Consider the following 21,538-nt stretch of genomic DNA (forward strand, 5'->3'; position numbering starts at 1 on the left):
CTTCTTCTTTGTTCCAAACCTTCACCCCTCGCCACCGTGAATACCTGAAACAAAGAGAACAAAGGGCGCCCTCACGGTCGTTTGCACTCCAACGCTCAAGTCAGTACTGGCAGGAAACACTGTGCACCTCCGTATCAGAACACAGCAACTAGGGCATTCAGAAGGTGCGCAACTGAATTCCAACTGTATTCTCTCTCATTCCCAAGTCACTTGTGCGTACAGTGTGTAAGTGAAAATGAATAGAACGTACCTTAGTCTGCCACCAATGACAGCTTATATACCTGTTCAGTGTTTCTGCCACGTGTCTCCTCCTGACTTAAGCGTAACTCTGTGTCGGGAGGCCCTACAACACTGTAACCCAACTTAGGGAAATCTCAGCGTGTAAGACTCCCTTCATGAAGTGCCTCCTGCGCGGGGGGTGACTGCGTGGACGCCAACTCATGCGCCCAAGCTTCTTAGTCACTCGCCCTGAGGGTATTTATGCCTTCCTCATGTGCCATGCACGCAGATTACCCCTGGGACGTGACCCTCTCTGAGGTTGTTTTTGTCCTAGTGGTCCTCCAACGGTGGTGCGTACCGCCGCGTGCTCACACCTCATGCATGGATACGCCGTGAGGTGGACCCCTCCACTATGGTACCGGGGGTGTGGCTTGAAAGCCACCCTTTCCTCTAGTATTATTCTTTGGGATACTAAGGCCCGAGGCCTCCACGCCTCCTACGATGTCGCCTCCTCCACGGTCGTTCCTACCCATGGGTATCAGGGGGTGGCACCACTCGAATGCAAGCGCTTCTTGGTTTGAACCCAATCCACGCCCGAGGCCGGTCAACGCCCGAGGTCGGTCAGCGCCCGAGGCCGACTCCCTTTCTCACCTCATTACGCCCCTAATGGGTCCCATCAAGTGTTTACTTTGGTCATCGCCCGAGGACGGGTCAGTACATATTTTGAATCATCAAAGCTTCATCTTCAACCAATGACTTCAACAAGGATCTAGGAGTGTAGACGAGTATTTCAAAGATTTAGAAGTAACTTTGACTAAAATTAATATGCATGAAAGTGAAGAGTCAAAGATTGCTAGATTTGTGAGTGGATTACGATGAGAAATACAAGATGTTGTAGAATTATATGAGTATACTTCTTTGGAAAAATTGGTTCACCTAGCCATCAAGTTTGAATCACAAGTTTTGAAGAAAAATTCTCTTAAAAATATTCATAATGATGGCTTTTACAAATCATCTTGTAAGGACAAACACAAACTTCAAAACCAAGAATCTCCTTCCAATTTCTCAAAAGAAACCACCCCATATCATAAATTATAAAGATAAACCTTCTACTCCTAGGTCACCCACCAAAACCTCAAACCAAAAATGTTTTAAATGTTTAGGTTTTAGGCACATAGCTGCAAATTGTCCATCCAAAACAACCATGATGGTAAAAGGGGGGGTTGTTGTGAGTGACCATAGTTCCCGAACCATAAGGTTTAGATCCCCTACCTCTTCAAAAAGCCAAAGTGAGAATGAATGTGAGATACCTTGTGAAGGTGACTTATTGGTGATAAGGCGAATGCTGGAAACAATTCCAAAACCTTTGGATGACACCCAAAGAGAAAATATTTTCCACACTCGTTGCCTTATCAACAACAAGTTATGTTCCGTGATAATAAATGGGGGGTAGTTGCACTAATGTGGCAAGTACAAGAGTGGTGAAAAAACTTGGGTTACCCACCATCTCTCATGCAAAGCCCTACAAGCTCCAATGGCTTAGTAAAGAGGGTGAAATCATGGTTAATAAACAAATTCTCATAACTTTTTCTATAGAAAAATATCAATATGAGGTTTTATGTGATGTTGTGTCAATGGAAGCAATTCATATTCTTTTGGGAAGACCTTTGCAATATGATAGACAAGTTCTACATGATGGCCTAACCAACAAAATGACTTTTAACTTCCAAGGGCACAAGGTTATCTTAAAACCCCTCTTTACCAAAGAAGTTCATGAGGACCAAATAAAAATGAAAAACAAAAGAGAAAATGAAAAAGATAAAGAAAGAAAAGATAACTCTAGTCACAATATATCACCTTACACTGCAAAAACAATCATGTTAACCCATGTTGGCTTGCAAACTGCACCTCCAAGGTGTTCTTCTTCCTTGTCTTTTTCATTACCTAATAAATCTCAATACTTGACATATTGGATAAAGAAGTTTTGGGATGAAATTCAAACATCTTTTAAAGGTTCTCACCTTCTAAGAGGATTTTCATCAAAAAGTCCTTTCATCCCCAAATATTTTTTTCCAACATGGCTTGTATGTAGAGCTTCCCCTGTTGAACTCCCCAAACTTAAGGAACATAAGTTTACTTCACATTTCACACCTTGCGATATCTTATATGTATCTGCATGAGTTCTAAATTCGAGATCAAATTCTCTCAAACTTGGGGGGCATGATACAATCCAAGTAGATAAGAAGATGACCAAGGACCTAGGAGACCATTCACATTATGAGCAATCACCTCAACAATCAAGTGAAGACCCCACTAAAGATCTAATGGACCTCACCAAAGGAAGAATTGGGCATAGACCAGAACACCAAATGTTCTTTCTTCTGGTCTTCTTAAAAATAAAATATGTTGTAAATAATTTGGGCTCACTCTAGGGGTCTAAATAGCAAGATAGGATAGAGTAGGTTCATATAGCATTAAAGGGAGTGTTCTTAGTGAAATGGGCTTGTTTCAAACCCACTTTTTCAAGAGAAGACATCTAGGTTTAGGAAAGTTGACCTAGCTTCTAGAAGAACAAGCCTAGGGTGTGGTCTTGACTTAGTCAAACCCTAAAGGTCGCCCCTCACTCTTTTACCATCCCACCCTTGCTCCTCTTGTTTTCCAAGGCATCCATTCCTATAAATAGGGTGCCTTACTCTTTTGATGTTGAATTTTGAAATAAAAGAAAAACTCTGCACAAATTGTGTGAGACTTGAGTTCTCCTAGCTTATGTCTTATCTTGTGAGAGTGAGAGCTCTTCAAGTGGCGGCCCTCACTTATCTTGGAGAATCCACACTCTAAGTGGCGTGTTCACTCTTGTCCATCATCATAAGCTTTCTTTCCTTCATCTCTTCTTCCATTCTCCATTTGCGCCATTGTTCATTGTGTTTATATCCTTGCTTTTGCTTCAATTTTCAATTCGGTTTCCTTCATCATAATTGTTTCTTTTTTATGTTCTTTCAATTCCGCATTCTACATCATCTTCACCATATATTGTGTTTTTCCTTTTGCCTTTGGAAGTGAACCTTCAGACTTACGTAACCACTTGGTTAAGTTCGTGTCCAGTGGGGATCTTCCCTAGGTCTCACCTTATAATTGCTAAAATCCAAATCATAAATAAAGTGTCTCCCTTAAAATGGAAAAATCTAAAATCAACTCACATCAAAGGGTGAAAGACTCATCCCAATTAGATGTGGGAGCTGGAGGAGCGTCGTTGAGATACCTTGGGTTTATAGGCAACCATCACGGAGTGAATGGCATCCAGGACGGTGGGGCGGTGGTCAGAGTTGGAGGGGGAGGATGTGAAGCACAATATTCTTCGTCGGAGATGAGGGTGAATCTAACGACCCCTGAGTGCAATCGGCTCGTTAAGTTTTTCGTGTCCTATGGATGGTCCACAAATCGAGCTCATCAATAATGTGGTTTGGGAAAAAGAAGGAGCTAGAGGAGATTCTGCCCCAACCTTGAACCTCTCACATATATTAGGTGATGATGGAGCTATTATGGGAAGCATCTGTAATACCCCTCCACGTCATCAAAGGTACAGAGGGTTGTGGGAGTTGGTGAAATCAAACATTCAACCAAGGTGGAACGCGAAGTCTGGCATGGGAACACCTCAAGTAGGGAGCAATTCCATGTCAAGGTTAGGAATGAATTCAGTAGCCATTTTCAATGGAGATATCGTCAACGGTAATTCCAAATTCTGGAAATCAGAGAACAATGTGGAACCAATCAAACTCTGGAGATAAGAAAACAAATAGGGATTACATGCCATAGAAATGAGGAGGTTGGCAAAGAATTCCAATGTATGGAAGAGAGGGATCTTGAGGTTATGATGATGTATGAGAAGGGCAACAAAAATGGTTTCTTATGATAATAGTAAATTTGAATATTAAAGGTCTTAGGGGGCACCAATACTAGATATCTATGTCAAATTATTGCTTGTGATGGTGCAAAATTTATATGTATACAAAAACAAAAACAAGTGTTTTATCGGATGCTATATGTTATTCATTGTGGGGGGATAATAAGGTTGGTTGGATCCATAATGAAGGGGTAAATGGAGTTGAGAGTTCACTATCAATGTGGCATAAAGAAGTCTTTTGTTATGAAAGTCATTTGGTGAGGAAAGGTACATAGCTATTTTTGGCCAGCACCTAACATCTAACAACAGGTGCATTATAGTCAATGTGTATGCAGCATGCAATCTGAGTGAAAAGGTAGTCCTATGGGAGGAATTGTCTCACATTAAGTGTGCACATCAGGATTTGGTATGGTGTTTCTGTGGTGATTTTAATGCAGTTAGAAGTATAAGAGAAAGGAGAGGTGTCAAAGAAAGGGGAGACCAATCAAGCGAGATCAATGGTTTCAATAGCTTCATAGAGAGTAACTTTCTGGTGGAGCTTCATATTGTGGGCAAGAAATATGCGTGGTTCAAGTCAAATGGATCACCTAAGGTTAGACAGAGTACTAGTATGAGATTTTAGAGGATTCCTCCAAATTTTACTCTTCCTTTCCTTAGCCTTTGCAAAATATACACAACAACGTTTATTTTGCACTATTTACCTGGCCTACTTTTACATGTAATAAACAAGGGTTAAATTCTTTTTTGTGCGCATAGATATGTGTAATCAAGCACCATTGAAAAACTGGATGGGGATGGATTACTTTATCTCCATATGATGGCACTTGGTAAATATTAGAAATACATGCATAATTGGCACTTACTAGGACTAGTAGCATTGTCTCGAAAACCATTATACGTTGGTTGACAGAGAAATTATAATATGGTTGGAAGCATTTGTGTGAGATGTAATTATATGTTTTAATTTACTAGAAGGAAGTTAATTAATATAAACTGAGACAGAAATTATGAAATGACATAGTTTGATAGAGTATTGGTAGTGGCTCCTTTTCAGGGGCCCCTTTTCTTTTTGTCCTCAAAGTCAAGAAGCTCCTCCAACAACTTGTCATCCAAGTACTCAAACTCAAACACTTGTCTTCCTTGATCACTTCTTCCTCTGCCTTCCGCATTTGCATTCCAAGAAGAAGAGGAGTTTGAGGATGATGAAGCAACAGAGGAATGAGTGGCAGCATTAGTGGCACCACCAGCAGTCATAGGGTACTCCTCAGGGAAGTTCAAGATTGCAAATGGACCTCTCATGGTATAAGCAGCTCTATCATAGGCTCTGGCTGCTTCCTCCGCCGTGTTGAAAGTTCCCAACCACACCCTTTGGCCTTGCCTGGCGGAGTCTCGAATCTCCGCCGCAAACTTCCCCCAGGGCCGCCGCCGAACCCCCCGGTACCGGACGTCTCCAGCCTCCTCCTTGGGTTTTCCCCTTGATCCCTCCTCATCCATGGTTGGCACTTGGTATGGTATTGGTAAGGTTTAGTTTGTGTGCTTTTGCATGCATGGTAAGGCAAGACATTCGGGGTTTATATATGGTTGAAAAAAATGTACACATAGTTCAAAGACTTTATTTGATTAGGCCACATGAGAATTGTTGGCACGTGACGATAAGAAGTTTCTGCTATTGAAACCAATGAGCAAGGTTGAAAAGTTTTGTGTCCATTGTATTTGGATGGTCAAGGTGGTGGCTTTACAAAGTTTTCAAATTCTTTTGTCATTCTAGTAGCATTATCTCTTTTAAATGTCTTTTACCCATCGTTGTTAGGGGAATTCATTTTACATGAAAACAAATACCACTTTGTGGCTCACAAAAATATTAAAAGCAAAAATTGCAATAATTAAGAGTAAAGGTAACCCCACCTTCATCAATTTTATGCAAGTTGATTGAAAAGTTCAAACGTGCCAATGTCTTTACTACTTGTCTTCACTGCTGCCATTTTCTGAACTCAGATTGCTTACTTATCCTTCTTTTTTCTTTTAGGTAGTCAATATTCTAAATGATCTCTTGTTAACAAGTAAATTTTTAAATCTAAATTTATATTATAAAATTAATTTAGAAGTTTACACCTATTTATATTTTTATATTAATAAGTAAATTTTTAAATCTAAATCTATTTATAAAATTAACTTATAAAATAAAGTTTACATTTACTTATATTATAAAAAATAATTTTTTAGATTTAAATCAATCTAGTAAAATTGACTTATAAGATAAAGTTTAACTTATTCATATTATATATTATAGTAATAGACTTTAAATTTAATCCAACTCTAACAATATAAAACTAATTTATAAAATAAGATTTATACTTGTTTCACTACAAAAAAAATTATGAAATAGAAACCAATTTTTAGAGAACAAAATATTAGTTGCAATAGTAACTAAATTAGAGAACATTTTACAAACTAAAAAAAATGGTTTCTAAATTAGTTTTTATTATTGTTAAATAGTTTCTAAATTGGTATCTAATTAACAACCAATGTTTTTTCTAAAATTGGTAGTTAAAACCTTGGTTGCTAATTAGATACCAATTTAGAAACTATTTAACAATAATAGACACTAATTTAGAAACCAACATTTTTTTTAGTTTCTAAAATGATCTCTAATTTAGTTACTATATTGTAATTAATTATTTTGGTTTATAAAAATTGGTTTCTATTTTATAATTTTGTTTTAGTGTTTATGTAGTATAATTGGCAACATGTCATATAATTATAAGTTGGGATTGAGCATTCAGGGTTGTTTTAGATATTTCTTTCTGTAGAAAGAACTAGGTTTCTACAATAAGATGATATTTGTCTTGTTCTAGAAAGAAGCTAGTTCTAGAAATTATGAGGAATTATAAATATTAAAATTTCTGAATGCAGATGAATGTTGAAGAGCACTATAAGGATGGGGAATATTGAGGCTGGGTTGTCTTGGGAAGTAATTGTAGGGATTGAATGAGATTCTCAATAAATGGTGCAAGAATCAGAATATGATTTACAAGTTATTGGCTGAAATGAAAGAAGACCAACAATTGAACCATAAAAAAATGAAATTAGACACATCAGTATTAGTAGCCGTTTCACCAAATTTAAATTGTTAACATGATAGCGACCTTAAAGCAACTTAAATATCTGGTGTATGTCCAAATCCTTATAACAGAATAAAAAAGAATTAACCCTGAATTTAAAATAGTTTTTAACCTTAATTTCTTATTTAAGAGAAAAGACAAAATTATGCAGGTTGGAAAGTAGAAGCGTTTAAAGTTAGTGGATATCTTGATTAATATGATTCCGAACAAATTTAGGATTCGCAGAGGTATTCAGTGAATACGAACAAGTCTAAACAAGTTCAATATATATGAAGGTCACTTTTGCAAAAATAAGAATATTTTGTTGTCGATAAATTACTCTAATTTAAAATCTAAATATGAATATTTATCGGTTGGACTCACGTAGACTAGAATCTCATTCCGGCTAAAGGGCTTACAATAGGGATAGGCCCAATAAAGTGATATATTGTTGGCCACGTTTGAAGGCATGATCTACAAAAATTGGGCTCGACACCATTCCTTTTGCTTTCAAACAATGGTGAATTATGAGATATCAGGGCAGCATTCGCCTTAATTTTTTAATTTCAATTTTATTTTAATGTTCAGGTTAAAGTTAATAAAGGTTTTTTTTTTCATAATTTTTTAGTTTAAAAGTTATTTCTAGGTTGAAATGTTCGAGTGGTGTCTTGGACAAAGGATTTAGAATAACTAAAGAAAGGAAAACTAGAAGCAAAAACTTTGTAAATCTTTTTTTTTTTAAACTCATTTTTTTTTCAAAGTTTTCTTCATTAAAAATATATGATTTTATTTGTTTTCCTAGAATTTTTCAGGTTTCAATGAAAACTAAAAGATAAATTAGGTCAAATTTGTCTAAAGTTGTTGTCAGCCATGTTCAACTGGTTTGGATCTTTGGAACAAAATTTTCAGTGGGTATGATAAATAGCAAAAACAACTTAATATGATTAGCAAAAACAACTTAATTAGAAGATTTTTTTTATTAAAGGTAACTAGTTAAATTTCTCAATACGAAGAATTTTGGGATATTCTTTAGTTGATTTTCGTTTAAGCAATGTGATCTTCGCTCAATCGAGATTATTTTCGCTTAAGTTAAAAAAAATAACTTTGTATTTTTACTTTTAAAAGGATAGTTTATTTATGTTTTATGAATTTTAATTATAAATTATGGAAAAATATATTTTGTACATATATTTAATTGAAAAATCCTTTAATTAGACGTTTATGAGATTCTTGGATGAATTTTAGTGTGTTTAAATTTCTAAGCTTTGGGATGATTTAATGGTGTGATTTTTGATAATGTGAGACATCAAATATGAATAGTAATCAAGACATGGTATTTTCAGGAAAGAAAATACTGTGTCGAGATTGTTACTATATTGATTTGTGATTGTCCTTTAAATGAGACTATTTTGATTTTATTGATATAATGAAATATGTTTTCGCTGGACCTGGGTTAGATGTTGGTGGTGGTCTCCGGGCTGACTTCTATTTTTTGGCGTTGCCTCTTTAAGATGCTAATGATTCACAGTAAGAGGAACTTCACCTGTTGATTACACTCCGACGATCAAGTCAGTGAGAGCATATAACTATCAAAATCTGAATTCAAAATAATTGTATGAGTGTAGTCTCTCAAGATTTCAACTTATCTCTACTCATGGTCTCAAGCCATTTTTATAGTCTCCGTCGTCCTCTCTTTCGGAGTTTAACAAACACCAAGATATTTTATTATACACTTTTATTTTACGGGTACATGCAACATAATCTTTAACAATTTTTATTCACATAGAAAACAGATACACTTAACTAATTCAGTTTTTATTCACATATAAAACATATACACTTAACCAATATGGACTCCCCATTGCATGGACCGACCTCTTGATACATAATTGGGCTTTATCATTTATCTTAGGTCGAGCTGGGTATTTTCCCCAAGTGGGTCTGACCAATCGGGTTATCACATTTGACCCGAGCACGTCCGACCAGTACACAGCCCCCCAGCCTCGAGCCAAGCTTGGCGAGGCGAAGAGGCTTACCTGCACCAACGACTGCCATGATGTTTCTCCCAGAGGGTAGCTGGGACACGGATTCTTAAGCATCTCTTGAAAAGACGTCTCACCATACTACACATGGTACGTACACGTGGCACATCATCAACGACAAGAAATCCTTACCATTTCAACTTCTTCTTTTTCCAAAATAACCTCTCTCCCCCTTTGAATTCACCTTCCTCACTCTTTCACCCCTGCGCAAAAACAAAACCTTTCACCCCATTCACCGCACCACCTTACTCCGTCGTGCCTCACCGAAAAAATAGGTATGTTTCCATCGCACAGAAACTCTATTAAGCAGTGGTGATTACGATTTATTATTGATTTTCGACTAGAACAATGCAATTTGTGCTTTATCTGGTTTTGAATATATTTCCTAAATAATGCCTCATGTTCAATTTCTGCTCATTTCTTAGTTTTCCCTTCAACAATGGATTATAGCTTCGCCTACCCTTGGCCAAAAAAGGAATTGCTTAAAGAAAGTTCCATTTTTACCACCCGTCTGAAAATTAGAGAACTTAGAGAATTGGGGGTGGTCTGAGCAAGAAACATGAGAGTTTAGTGAAAGTGGTAGAGTGTAGGGAGGGCGAACCAATATGTTGCGACAAGTCGTCGAACCCTGAAGGGTCGTTTTGTTTCTTTTATGCTACCTTTTTTACTAAAATCCTATTGCGCCTTCCTCTGTCAATCTTTAGAAAAAGAACTGTTAACCAAGCTAAACGTAGCTCCCGTCCAGGAGCATCCGAACAGTTGGGCGTTCATCCGAGGTTTCATCATACTATGTTTCCAGCTTGACATTTCGCCAATTGTGGAAGTGTTCTTCTACTTTTTCGAACTCAAATATTGTGGTCGCCAGTTATGGGCCTCTCTAAACGGGGCTCCTGTTAGAATATATGGCCTTAAACGAGAGGGGGGGTGAATTGTTTAAGAAAGATTTTAGTAAACTTTTAAGCTTAGAATGAAAATTCTTCAAAAGAACCTTGATTAAGGATTCAGTTTTTCAAATCAAAACAGCAAAAGCACAAAGCTGGAAGAACAATCGGTTGTTTTAGCGAAACAATCGGTTGTTTATACCAGTTTCAAAATATCAAAACTGAATTTAAAGAGATAGGGATAGAGAAATTGTACACAGTTGTTTATACTGGTTCACTCCAAACAAGAGCTACATCCAGTCTTCTCAGAAACCCTGAGGATAACCACTAAGCAATCACCACTTGATCACTTACACCACAACCAAGAGAATGACCTTGAACACCTCAAGAAACACACTCTCCTTGGCCCACACTAAGATTGCTGATCTTGAACACCTCAAGAACACACAGCCAATCTCAGCAAAACACACAAACGAATTGTTCAGCAGTTTACAAAGATTACACTTGTTACAGATGAATATCTGAAATCAATACAAGTAGAATCCTATTCCAGCACCTTGATCAATCTCTAAACTCTTAAGCAATCTCAGAACTCTTTGAAAAACTCTTAGTTAAAAACTTTGTCTCGAGATTCTTATTTCTTAAAAACAGTTTTTCTGAAATTATACAAAGATATAGTTTGTTATCAAATCTTAACAAACTCTTAATTGCATATAAAATAGATTGGTCAAAGCATTTAATGACTGGAGCGTATTCAGTTAAAGCATTTAAAGCTCAGTCAAAGAAAACAGTTTTTCTGTTATGGTTACAAAACAAACAATCGGTTGTTTCCTCGAATCAATCGGTTGTTTTGTTACTTAACAGTTTTAACCATTCAAAAACAGTTTTCAAACTTTCTCAAAACACCTAAGTGTAAACAATCAGTTGTTTCGACAAAACAATCGGTTGTTTCAACTTAGTTTGAAAAACATTTTACTTTGATAAAGATTGAGATGCTAATTGCTTGAGATTTAATCTAAGGGTGGATTACAACATTAAACTACCCCAGAACAAAGCTTAAACCAGCACAGCAACAGCAAGCAAAGCAGAGGCTTCAACATCCTTCAAAGGATTTGGATTCTTCAAAACATTGAACACCACTTGGTTCAGCAGCTCCTGGGTGGGGTCTGCTTACTCTTTTTAAGTCTTCTTATAAAAATTTCAAAGGCCGATTATTCAAGGTTCGTGCCTTGGCTGGAAATACATCTTTACTAGATGGTTTCCCCTTGTATTGGTCACTCAACCCCCGATTCCAGAGTGCTCGGCGTCTAGAAGACTTGTCCCCATGAGAGAGAGGTATTTGCGAATTTCTGGAAAGCCTTAAGGTCGTTTTCAACACAGCAACACTCTTGAAAAAAAGAATACCTTCCTGGTGCCCTCAAGGCTTATATTGGTATACCCTTCTATTATCTTTACCCTTTGAGAGGGACCTTGGGTTCATTGATTCTGACTTGAAGTTGTTTATTTGTACATATAGTATGCTTTCTAATATTTGCAAAGTCGAACTGGCCAAGTGTGCCAAAAAGATGAGGGTAGCTGCAAACAAAGACACCTTACCAAAGAAGGAAATCTCAACCTGAGTTGTTCATGTCCAATCCGAACAGGACGAGCATGAGTCTCTGGTAGGTCGCCCCAGCATTTTTCAGGTCAAAAGGCATGACCTTGTAGCAATAATTTGCGACCTCGGCCATAAAAGTTGTCTTACTCTCGTCGTTCAGATTTCGCTTCATGTAATACTCGGGGTATTAGATTTCGCTTATGTGGCCACAACAAGGAGTTTTCGAGTTTCCTCTCGCATGGCGAGACATTTTTCTTCGTTGAAATTTCTTTGCTTCTGAACCACGGGTCTAACTTTCTCATCCATGGTAAGCCGATGACATACAAAACTTGGGTCTATCCCATGCATGTTGGTGGACGCCCATGCGAAAGCGCTCATATTCTTCGAGATGACTTTGGTACTTTATCTTTTGCAGAGTGAGGCGTCGAGCTTGAATCTCTTACCATTTATTTCCAACTCCCGAACTTCTCCAGCGGGTCCGGGTCGCCTCTCGTCGCTAAGGTCAACTTCACTATCCATTATGGTTTTCTGAGCTGGATAGTAACTACATAGCTTCCCCTACGATTTTTCAAACTACTCTCATAACACTTTCGTGCCATCTTGTGGTCAGATTTTATCATGATTACCCTTCCTTCGGACGAGGGCAACTTCATCTTCATATGGGTAGTTGAGGCCACCGCACCCAACCTATTCAAAGAAGGTCGACCCAATAGCAGGTTGTACACGAAAGGCGTCGACCCAATAGCAGGTTGTACACGAAAGGCGTATTGATGAAGATGTACTTTACAATAATCGTCCTGGTTGCACTTTCATCAGCGAAGGTCGTCCTCAGGTCGACATATCCTCGCACCTCCACTTGGTCACCAACAAAACCGACTAAATTGTCATCATATGGCCTCAATTGGTTAGGGGATATTTGAAAATTGGCAAATGTTCCCCAAACCATACGTCATCTGATCTCCCTTGATCGATGAGGACTTTGTGCACCTTTTGCCCTACAGTGATAACGGATATTACCACGGGATCATCCTCGTGGGAAAACACATCTTCCAAATCGGAATTTGTGAAACAAAGGGAGAGTTCAGCGGAGTGCTCGAACCTCCTGACATCTAAGGATATTACTGCTCGGGCATATAGTTTGCAGCTAGACGCTGAGCTTCCCCTTCCAGAGAATCCTCCTGCAATGGTGTTCAGGTGCCCAAGGATTAGAGTTTCGTGTGTTTTCTCTTGAGGTTTGGCCTTCCCTTTTTGCTCATCCTTACCGACCTCGAGATATTTCTTAAAAAATCCTTCTTTAACTAGATTCACTAGTTGATAACTTAGGGCGATGCATCGTTCAACACTGTGCCCATAAGCTCTATGAAAATCACACCAGGTATCCCTCCGTGACCCCAGAAACCGATCTGACTTTAGTGGAAACTTTAATCTATTTACCACCCCGACCATGCGTATGAGCTCTCTGCAGGACACTCAGAACCTAGGCCTTATCATTATCTTCTCACTAGCTTTAGTTTTAGGCTCATCTTTCTTGGCCACATACAGGACGTACATCTGGTCTGTTCTTTTCCCTATGGATGTTTCATCGTTTCTGGCAGACTAATCACGATTATTTTCTTTGTGTCTGGGTTGCTTTGATCATGAGTTGTCGTTTTTCCTAACCAAAGCCTCCTCTGTTTTTATATGAGCTGTAGCCCGTTCACATACCTTGGATAAAGTTTTTGCCCGATTTCGGATTAGCGAATCGCTGAATGGGCTTGTTGTCATCCCTTTAATGAAAGCAGCGACGACCATCTCTTCATTTGGAGTTTGAAGTCTTACGAATACTGCAGAAACGATTTAAATAGTCTTTGAGTAATTCCCCATCTCTTTTCTTAACATCAAACAAATCATGCAATCGTGGGGGGTTGACTTTATTAGCTGGGAACTGCTACTCAAACATTTTGGAAAATTGAGGGAAAGAGGTGATATGCCCATCCGGGATCCCACTAAACCATTACAGAGTTGTCCCCGTAAATGTGTTTATAAGCATCTTACATTAGACTCCATCTGACCCTCCTGAGATGATCATTTGGGACCTGAATGCCTTTAAATGACTTCTCAGGGTCTTCCACGGCAGAAAAAAGAGCAATCTTAGGCGTGATATAATGGGGCGGTGTGGGTTCTTCCATGATTTGCTAAGAAAACGATTTTAGGTCATCTCTCGATTACAAGTTTGGGGAACGTTCTCAGGTGGGGTGTTAGCCATGGCGGTGCATGTTCCTCCGCAATTCCTCGTTGGCTCTGCGCAACTCTTCGTTAGCTTGTGCCTGCTCTTCAATAGTTTTTCGGGAGGCTTCAATTTCCGCCATAAGGCGTGCTTGATTCATCCGTGTTTCCTCATGAAGGCGTTCTTGGTCAGCCCGGGTTTCTGCTTGTAGCCATTCTTGCTCGACCTTTGCTTCTTCCCGAATCCGCTCTTGCTCACGTTGGTATCCTTCGTTTGCCTCCTGGAAAGCCCTCATGGTCTCCATAATCCGTTGTAGGGCTGGGGCCTCGTCTCCTTTAGATCCTTGTGATCCTTGCCTCGTATTTATCATCACATTGGATTGCTCAGCCGTAAACGCAAGTGGGATCAGGTTTTACCGAACATTGGACGCCAAATGTTCTCGTCGGCTGACCTGGGTCAGATGTTGGTGGTGGTCTTTGGGTTGACTTCTTTTTTTTGGCATTCCTGCTTTAATATGCTAATGATTCACAATGAGAGGAGCTCCACCCGTTGATTACACTCCGAAGATCAAGTCATTGAGAGCACATAACTATCAAAATCTGAATTCAAAATAGTTGTATGAGTGTAGTCTCTCAAGATTTCAACTTATCTCTGCTCAGGGTCTCAAGCCCTTTTTATAGTCTTCGTCGTCCTCTTTTTCGGAGTTTAACAAACACCAAGATATTTTATTATACACTTTTATTTTACGAGTACATGCAACATAATATTTAATAGTTTTTATTAACATAGAAAACATATACCCTTAACTAATTCAGTTTTTATTCACATAGAAAACATATTCATTTAACCAATATGGACTTTTCATTGCCTAGGTCGACCTCTGGATACATCATTGGGCTTTATCATTTATCTTAGGCGGAGCTAAGTATTTCTCCCAAGTGGGCTTGACCAACCGGGTTATCATATTTGAGTGCTCGGGTCGGAGCCCCAAGCATGTTTGACCACTACAAAATTACATAGATGAAGTTATTCGGTTGGTGAGAATCGAAGGAGATTCATATGAATGATTTAAGGTTTGAAAAAACTTATTAGAGTAGATCATATGGATTTACCTTGTCATATAAGATTATGAGATATTGAAATGATTATGTGCATGGTTGCATGGATTCACAGTGAGTAGTAGGACAGGTGCAAGTCTTTGGATGCTGATGGGTTTCCTATGAGCTCTTCTTGGATGTTTGTTGAAGATGGTGCGGAAGCTCAATGTAGGAGATGGGCAAGGTCCTCCTAGGAGTTGTGGTGACCTTGAAGGTGCATGAAGAGTGTGGAAAGAGGGGAGGTTCGACCAACCCCTTGATAGATGGTGAAAGAAGATTAAAACCTAGAAGCTAGGCAAGGAGCAAAGTATGGCACTAAATGGGCAGCATAACATTACTCAATTTAATCTTGAAAATACAAGGTGTAGGTTCCTCCTTTTATAGGCTAAGGAGGACCATAATGCAACCCTAATGCTAATCAAAATGAAATGCAAATTTACATCACATGGAGCACATGGCCATGTGGAGAATCCTTCTAGAAAGTGACCAAATCTTTAGCAAATCTAGGTCAAGTCTCATGGAATCAAGTTTATGCTATTTACACCACAACTAATACTAAGCTATCCTTAATGGGCCTTCATGTAGCATATACAAGTTGCTTCTTCTCCCATTCATAGCTTGGCCCAAGTCTCACATCCATAGCTTGGTCATGGACCTAGTAATAGGTCCTAGACGGTCTATCTTTCCTTCTAGACGCTCTCCCTTTAGACGCTCTCCACCTTGTGCTAGACGCTCTTCACTTTGGCCTAAACGCTCCTTCCTTTGGCCTAGACGCTCTTGGTTTGGCTTTGGATGCTCACGTCTTGGCTCTTGTCTTTTTATATGAGGTTGTGCTTGACCCTCTTCCATCAGATACTAATTTCAATACATGAGTTTTCCGAAAGTATAGTCAAGTGTCTGAGTATGTGGGTCAGTAGAAGTATGACATGAGAAATATTGATTATGAATTTTGATAAACATTTGATTTCTTTGTGTATATCTACGAGTATTGATGATTTCATGAGTGTTAAGTGAAGTTCTATTTATAGTAGAAATTTTAAAAATAGCTAGCTTACCCTTTTATTTGTGTTGTTTATATTTTATTTATCTATGATGATCGTGTATTTACATTGGAACAAAGTGTTAATTGTGTTTTGTTGGATAATTATTTTAAGTCATATAATTTAAAATCTTTAATAATAGGAATATATTTTTAAATATTGCATGATTGAGATGTGGATATGTAAATTTAATTAGATTCATCATATGTATTATAGCACTCATAGTTGAAAAAAATTAGAGATGTTACATTAATCAAAATATGTTTTACACATATATGTGGATAGTTTGTTCCATTGAGAATTATATATAGCAAGTTTAAGAGTTATCTCTCAAGAAATAGTATGATAATATTGGTAACAAATTGGAAGATGAAGATACAACCCAACTACAAATGTAATAATCTGAAAAAAAAATCAAAAATCCATAAAATTAAGTGGATTAATAATATTGGCATTTATTTTAATTTATAATGTTTTACTTGCTTATTTGTTGTTAGTATAAAATTTATATTCAATTTTTTTATTTATTTTAGTTGCACTTGATAACTCTTTGTTTTAGTTGTGTATGCTAAATTGCATGGAGACTTAATTGAAGAAGTCTACATGCAACCTCCTCTCAACCTTCTTCTTTCTAATAACAATAGTGCTTGCAAACTCTAGAGGTTTCTCTATGGACTTCGTCAAGCTGGAAAGCAATGATATGCAAAGCTATCCACTTTATTTTTCAAATTTTAAGGTACCTTAAAGGTAATCTTAGTTCTAGTATTTTTCTTTATAGTAATAGTACCATTCAGTTAAAAGAATATAGTGATTGACCAATTGTGTTGACAAGGAAACCTATAACTGGTTTTTCTACTTTTTTTAGTGAATCTCTTATCTCATGGAAATTCAAAAGACAGTTAACCATCTCCAAAAGCTCCTCTAAGGTTGAGTATACGAAAAGACAAAACACATTGAGATTAACTGTCACATTTTCAGAGAAAAGTTCAATGTCAATCTTTTGAGGGGTGTTAACATTAGTTTTGTTTCTGGGCGCTTTCTTTCTTTTTACGCTTGTGCTTTGTATTGGGCCGCCTCTGTCTGAGCCCATTCCTTTTATCTGTTTTTATATTCTTTTGTTCCGTAAATGCAATTATTCTTTCTCAATGAAATAAGATTTCAATTTTTCCCTTTCTTTCTCTGTTGCACCTTCTAGGGTATTCTTCTCCTCCCTTCTTCTTCCTCCTCACGCCGAGGGTGTTATGCTTTCTTTCTTTGCAGTAGCTGATTGGTAAGCAGCAATCTTATTAATTTATGTTGACTAATAAATAAATAAAAAAGAAATATATGCAGAGTGAGTTAAGTAAAGAAATTAAACAAGGCATGCATGCAAGATGTTGTTTTTTCTGATGTGGATTTAAAAAGGTACAGAGTACAGAGATCTTAATAGGGAAGGGAACTATTTTCCTTGTATGGACGGTCAGAAGAACACGTGAAGACACGTGCACATCGTCCACCAAGTGAAGTGAGTAATGTCTTCAACCTTCAGAATAAGAAATAACTATTTTTCTTCGTTCAGAGCCAACTAATAATGTGAAACAAAGAACTTTGTATTCTACAATGGACATTTCAGCAGTAAACAACTGAGGTGGCTGTTCATTTGACATGTTCCATGCACGTGATACAAATTTTACCTTCAAAAATTCTAAACAGATTAAATATAAAAAAAATGCTCTTTTCTCAAGTGATTTACCATTTTTTTAGTCACTTTTTTTTTTTGAAGGATCCGTCCGTCCACACAGTATATTGAGTTAAGTTATTTCAAATCTTACTGTGTAAAATTTATGTATTGATTTTGACGAGAAGGCAATAAAAAATGTTTTGGGTGGTTATTGATTTTATTTTTTGTAAAAAGGATATATAATGTGTTATAGTAAATTACAAATTCCTAGAAAAAAATGAAATTTCAACTAATTTTAATTTGAAGTTGTTATTAAAAATTACGTCTTTTATTTGAACAAAAGTTATATTCATTATTAAATTAAGAGATAATATTATTATGTATTATATTAGTATAAAAAAGCATATTAACATTGAGTAATAAATGCATAATAATTTATTGACTTTTATAACAATTGATTTATTATCGAATCAGTAAAAATAATCTATAAATACTCTCTAAATATCCATTTAACATTATTAATCTTTTCATAAATACTTGTGACACTGAACTGAATCCTTAAATAACTTAAAATAACATTTAATATACAATTGTACAGGGCATGAATCCCTGTGTCTTTCAAACCTATAGATAAATTATTGTGAGCCAAAATATTACAAATAAATAATATATAGTATTTAAAATTAAAAATAATTCTGAGGCAGGGGAAACGAAATAGATTCGTCTTTTATGGACAACATCTTTCATCGGAGCTTCCTACGCTTTCACTTTCAACAAATAAATCAATGGAAACACAATTTAGTCATCCCTTTCTCATGAACATGTGTCCAAATATAATAAAACCCGCTACATTGTCAATAATTAGTAAATAAGAATTTACTTAAGAAAAATACAATACTAGTTAAATATCGATTTTATGTTGATGTTTTAATTATCCACTTTTTATGATTCATAATTTTATTAAATTTTGGTGAAATAAATTTAATAGTCACGAATTTGTTACTATTTACACTGTCAAAAGTGGATAATTAAAAAAATATATATAACTGTGTATTTAAATAAAAAATGAAGAAGTATCATCTTGATTCAATTCCAAAAAAATGATAGATCAAAAGTGGAATTCCTGTTATCACCAATATGACTAAACGCTATCTTTGATTTCGGGGTAGTACTGTTACAGTGAAATGGAAGAATGGACAGTCATAGTGGTGAGAAAAAATTGACACATGTATTCTTCCTTTTTTTTTTTAATTACACACCAAAACTTTTGTGAATTCGATAACCTAAACAATTTCACTTTTTAATTTTTTTTAAAAAAAGTTCGTAATCCTTTTCCTAATTCAAATAGAGGAAGAAATTAACTTAAAAAGAATATATTTTTTGTAACTGGGACGATAATGAAAGTTGAAATGATGCATATTTGTGAAGTGTATCAAGTGTAGAATTTTGTTTGGCAGTAGAAATGAATAGATGAGTCCCAGCTCCAGCGAAAAGAGAATTGACATTAAAGAGAAGGCAGTAGCGTGGTGAAGTGACAGAAAAGAGAGAATTATTGTGAAAATTTAAGGATTTTTTTAGAAAAACTGTGCGTGTCTGAGCTCTTTTCCCAAGTAAACTGTCTAATAACAGCTGTTGGTGCCATGCCATATCCATGTGCCTCTTTCTCCTCACGCTAATCTTACTATTTCTATTATTTTCCCTCAACATAGTGGTCCAATATTTCACTGCAACCATGGAAACCATTAACTAGCTGCACCTATATGCTCAACAAGAGGGACACATGTGCTGCCATCGTATTAAATGCCCAAAAATATTTCATCACAATAATATAACTTTAGTCAACAAGCTTCGAGACCAAGCTTGACTTTCAATTACATTTTTAAATGTCAAAACCAAATATGCAAAACATAAATGTTAGATCATATGTTTCATTCAACCTAGAAGTTCACAATACTATCTTAAATTATTCAGTATTGCATCAGAATAACTCTCCCCAATATGAACGCAGCTGTTCAAGGAAGAACTATTCTGCATTTTATGTGCCATTTCATTTCCATCCTTTTATTTATCAATCTCACTCTTACTTCTACACACCAAAACCTTTTCCTTCACCTAATTATTTGACCAAGCTTTTCGACCACACACGCTTCGTCCCTACTTATGCCTCAAACTATCAAAATAATTAAATTAAATAGTTAGAAGAGATACATAGTTTTGTAACACAAAAAACATACTTATTATAATCAATAAAAATGTAAAACAAATTTCCCAAAAAGTGCTTACAAATAAGAAAGAAAGTGAAAAATATCATAATAAAATTGCTATTCCAAAAATAACCAATAAATTCTAACCCATAATTCAATAATCTATATTCGGGTGAATATGCAATTTTTTTTTTGTTTTTCCTCTCTCCCTGTTTGCTATTCTATTTTCAATAAGGGATCTCTTACACATAAATCTAATTTGACCCTTCTCATTTAAAAAAAAAAAAGGAGATAAGTGAACTATACATATCTTAACATATTGTACATCGTTGAAAGAGAATCCAAAAATCTAAATCTTAAATTGTCCTACTATAAAGTACTTAAAAGAAGCAGATAATTACAAATAAAGTCACAAATGGAGAGACAGTGAGTGACATGTTAAGATAGTTAGTGGAAAATTATTAAATAAACTTAAACGATAAATAGTTTTGCTTCATAACAGTTAGTCAGGCAATCATTAAGTGTTAGCAATTATTTTGTAGGGAATTGTAGAGACGAATAAGAAGGATTAATTTATTGCGAATTGTTTATCATGTGTATTAAGTGAGTTTAAACAAAGAGAGTGCATAATAATAGTATTGAAATGAAAGGAGGGCGAAGGCGAGAAAGTAATGAGAAGGTGGAGATTTTGTGGCAAGTTTGAAAGGATGGGTTAATTAAATTTTGTCAAAAAGCGGTGGGGGAAGTTTCTTCTGGCAGACGCCACAAGGTGCATAGGGCTAAATCTTTGACTAATGTGTGAAACACTTTTTGAAAGTGGGAAAGCAAAAGGGTAACCGTGTCTGTTTTTTTTCTCTCATCTCTTGCTACTGCTTGTCAACAACCCAAATGTGAATATGTGTCGGTTCTGAAACCTTTTATATATATACAACATAACAACACTGCACACACATTTGACTTTGCCATAAGCCACTGCATCAGCAATTTAGGACCCACCACAAATTTCCCCTAACGTTAGACCACTGCCACACTTCCTCTGCCCAAAGCTTTTTCAAATAAGATAGGCGGGGGAGCAAACTCCAACTACTAATCACAGTCAACATCTTCCATCAACGGTCACCCCTTTCATTAAGGACTCATTTCGTGGGCTGCATGTGGGGCTGCCTTTCACACCTTTTCTTTATCATTTAATAAATTGCCAAAAAATATTACCCCTTTTTCCCTCATTTACCTCCACTTACATATCTTAAATCTTTCATTAAACAAAATTGGCTTTTATTTCCTATCTCGTCACCAAAACAAACCACCAAGCAATTTTTCTTTCTTTTCTACCTTGCTTGCTCAGTTAAACTCCAAACCATGTGAGTATGTTAATGATGCATCTGGTCTTTTTGGATTAATAACGTGTGAATGATTGATTGAATGTAAAGAACAATTACCACTAACGTTTCTTTTCTTCTGTAGGGACAAACACTTTTCTCCAGCACATTAATTACCAGGAAACTCTGCAACATAAAGTATGTAGTGCACCCATTCTGACTGATATCATGATATTTATAAAAAAAATGCTCCCGTCTTATCCATATCAAT

General features: G+C 36.5%; 1 protein-coding gene across 1 annotated transcript; it reads right to left on the bottom strand.

Annotated features, from left to right (window-relative positions):
* Positions 1 to 4,896: 4,896 nt before the first annotated feature.
* Positions 4,897 to 5,803, bottom strand: LOC137828287 (ethylene-responsive transcription factor ERF096). Its single transcript, XM_068634784.2, has one exon. It carries the CDS (start codon positions 5,612 to 5,614, stop codon positions 5,171 to 5,173), a length of 444 nt encoding a protein of 147 aa, XP_068490885.1. The 5' UTR covers positions 5,615 to 5,803; the 3' UTR covers positions 4,897 to 5,170.
* Between the last annotated feature and the right edge of the window lie 15,735 nt (positions 5,804 to 21,538).

This window comes from Phaseolus vulgaris, chromosome 7, assembly GCF_051622355.1.
Source record: "Phaseolus vulgaris cultivar YP4 chromosome 7, ASM5162235v1, whole genome shotgun sequence".
In the NCBI taxonomy this organism is placed as follows: Eukaryota; Viridiplantae; Streptophyta; class Magnoliopsida; order Fabales; family Fabaceae; genus Phaseolus; species Phaseolus vulgaris.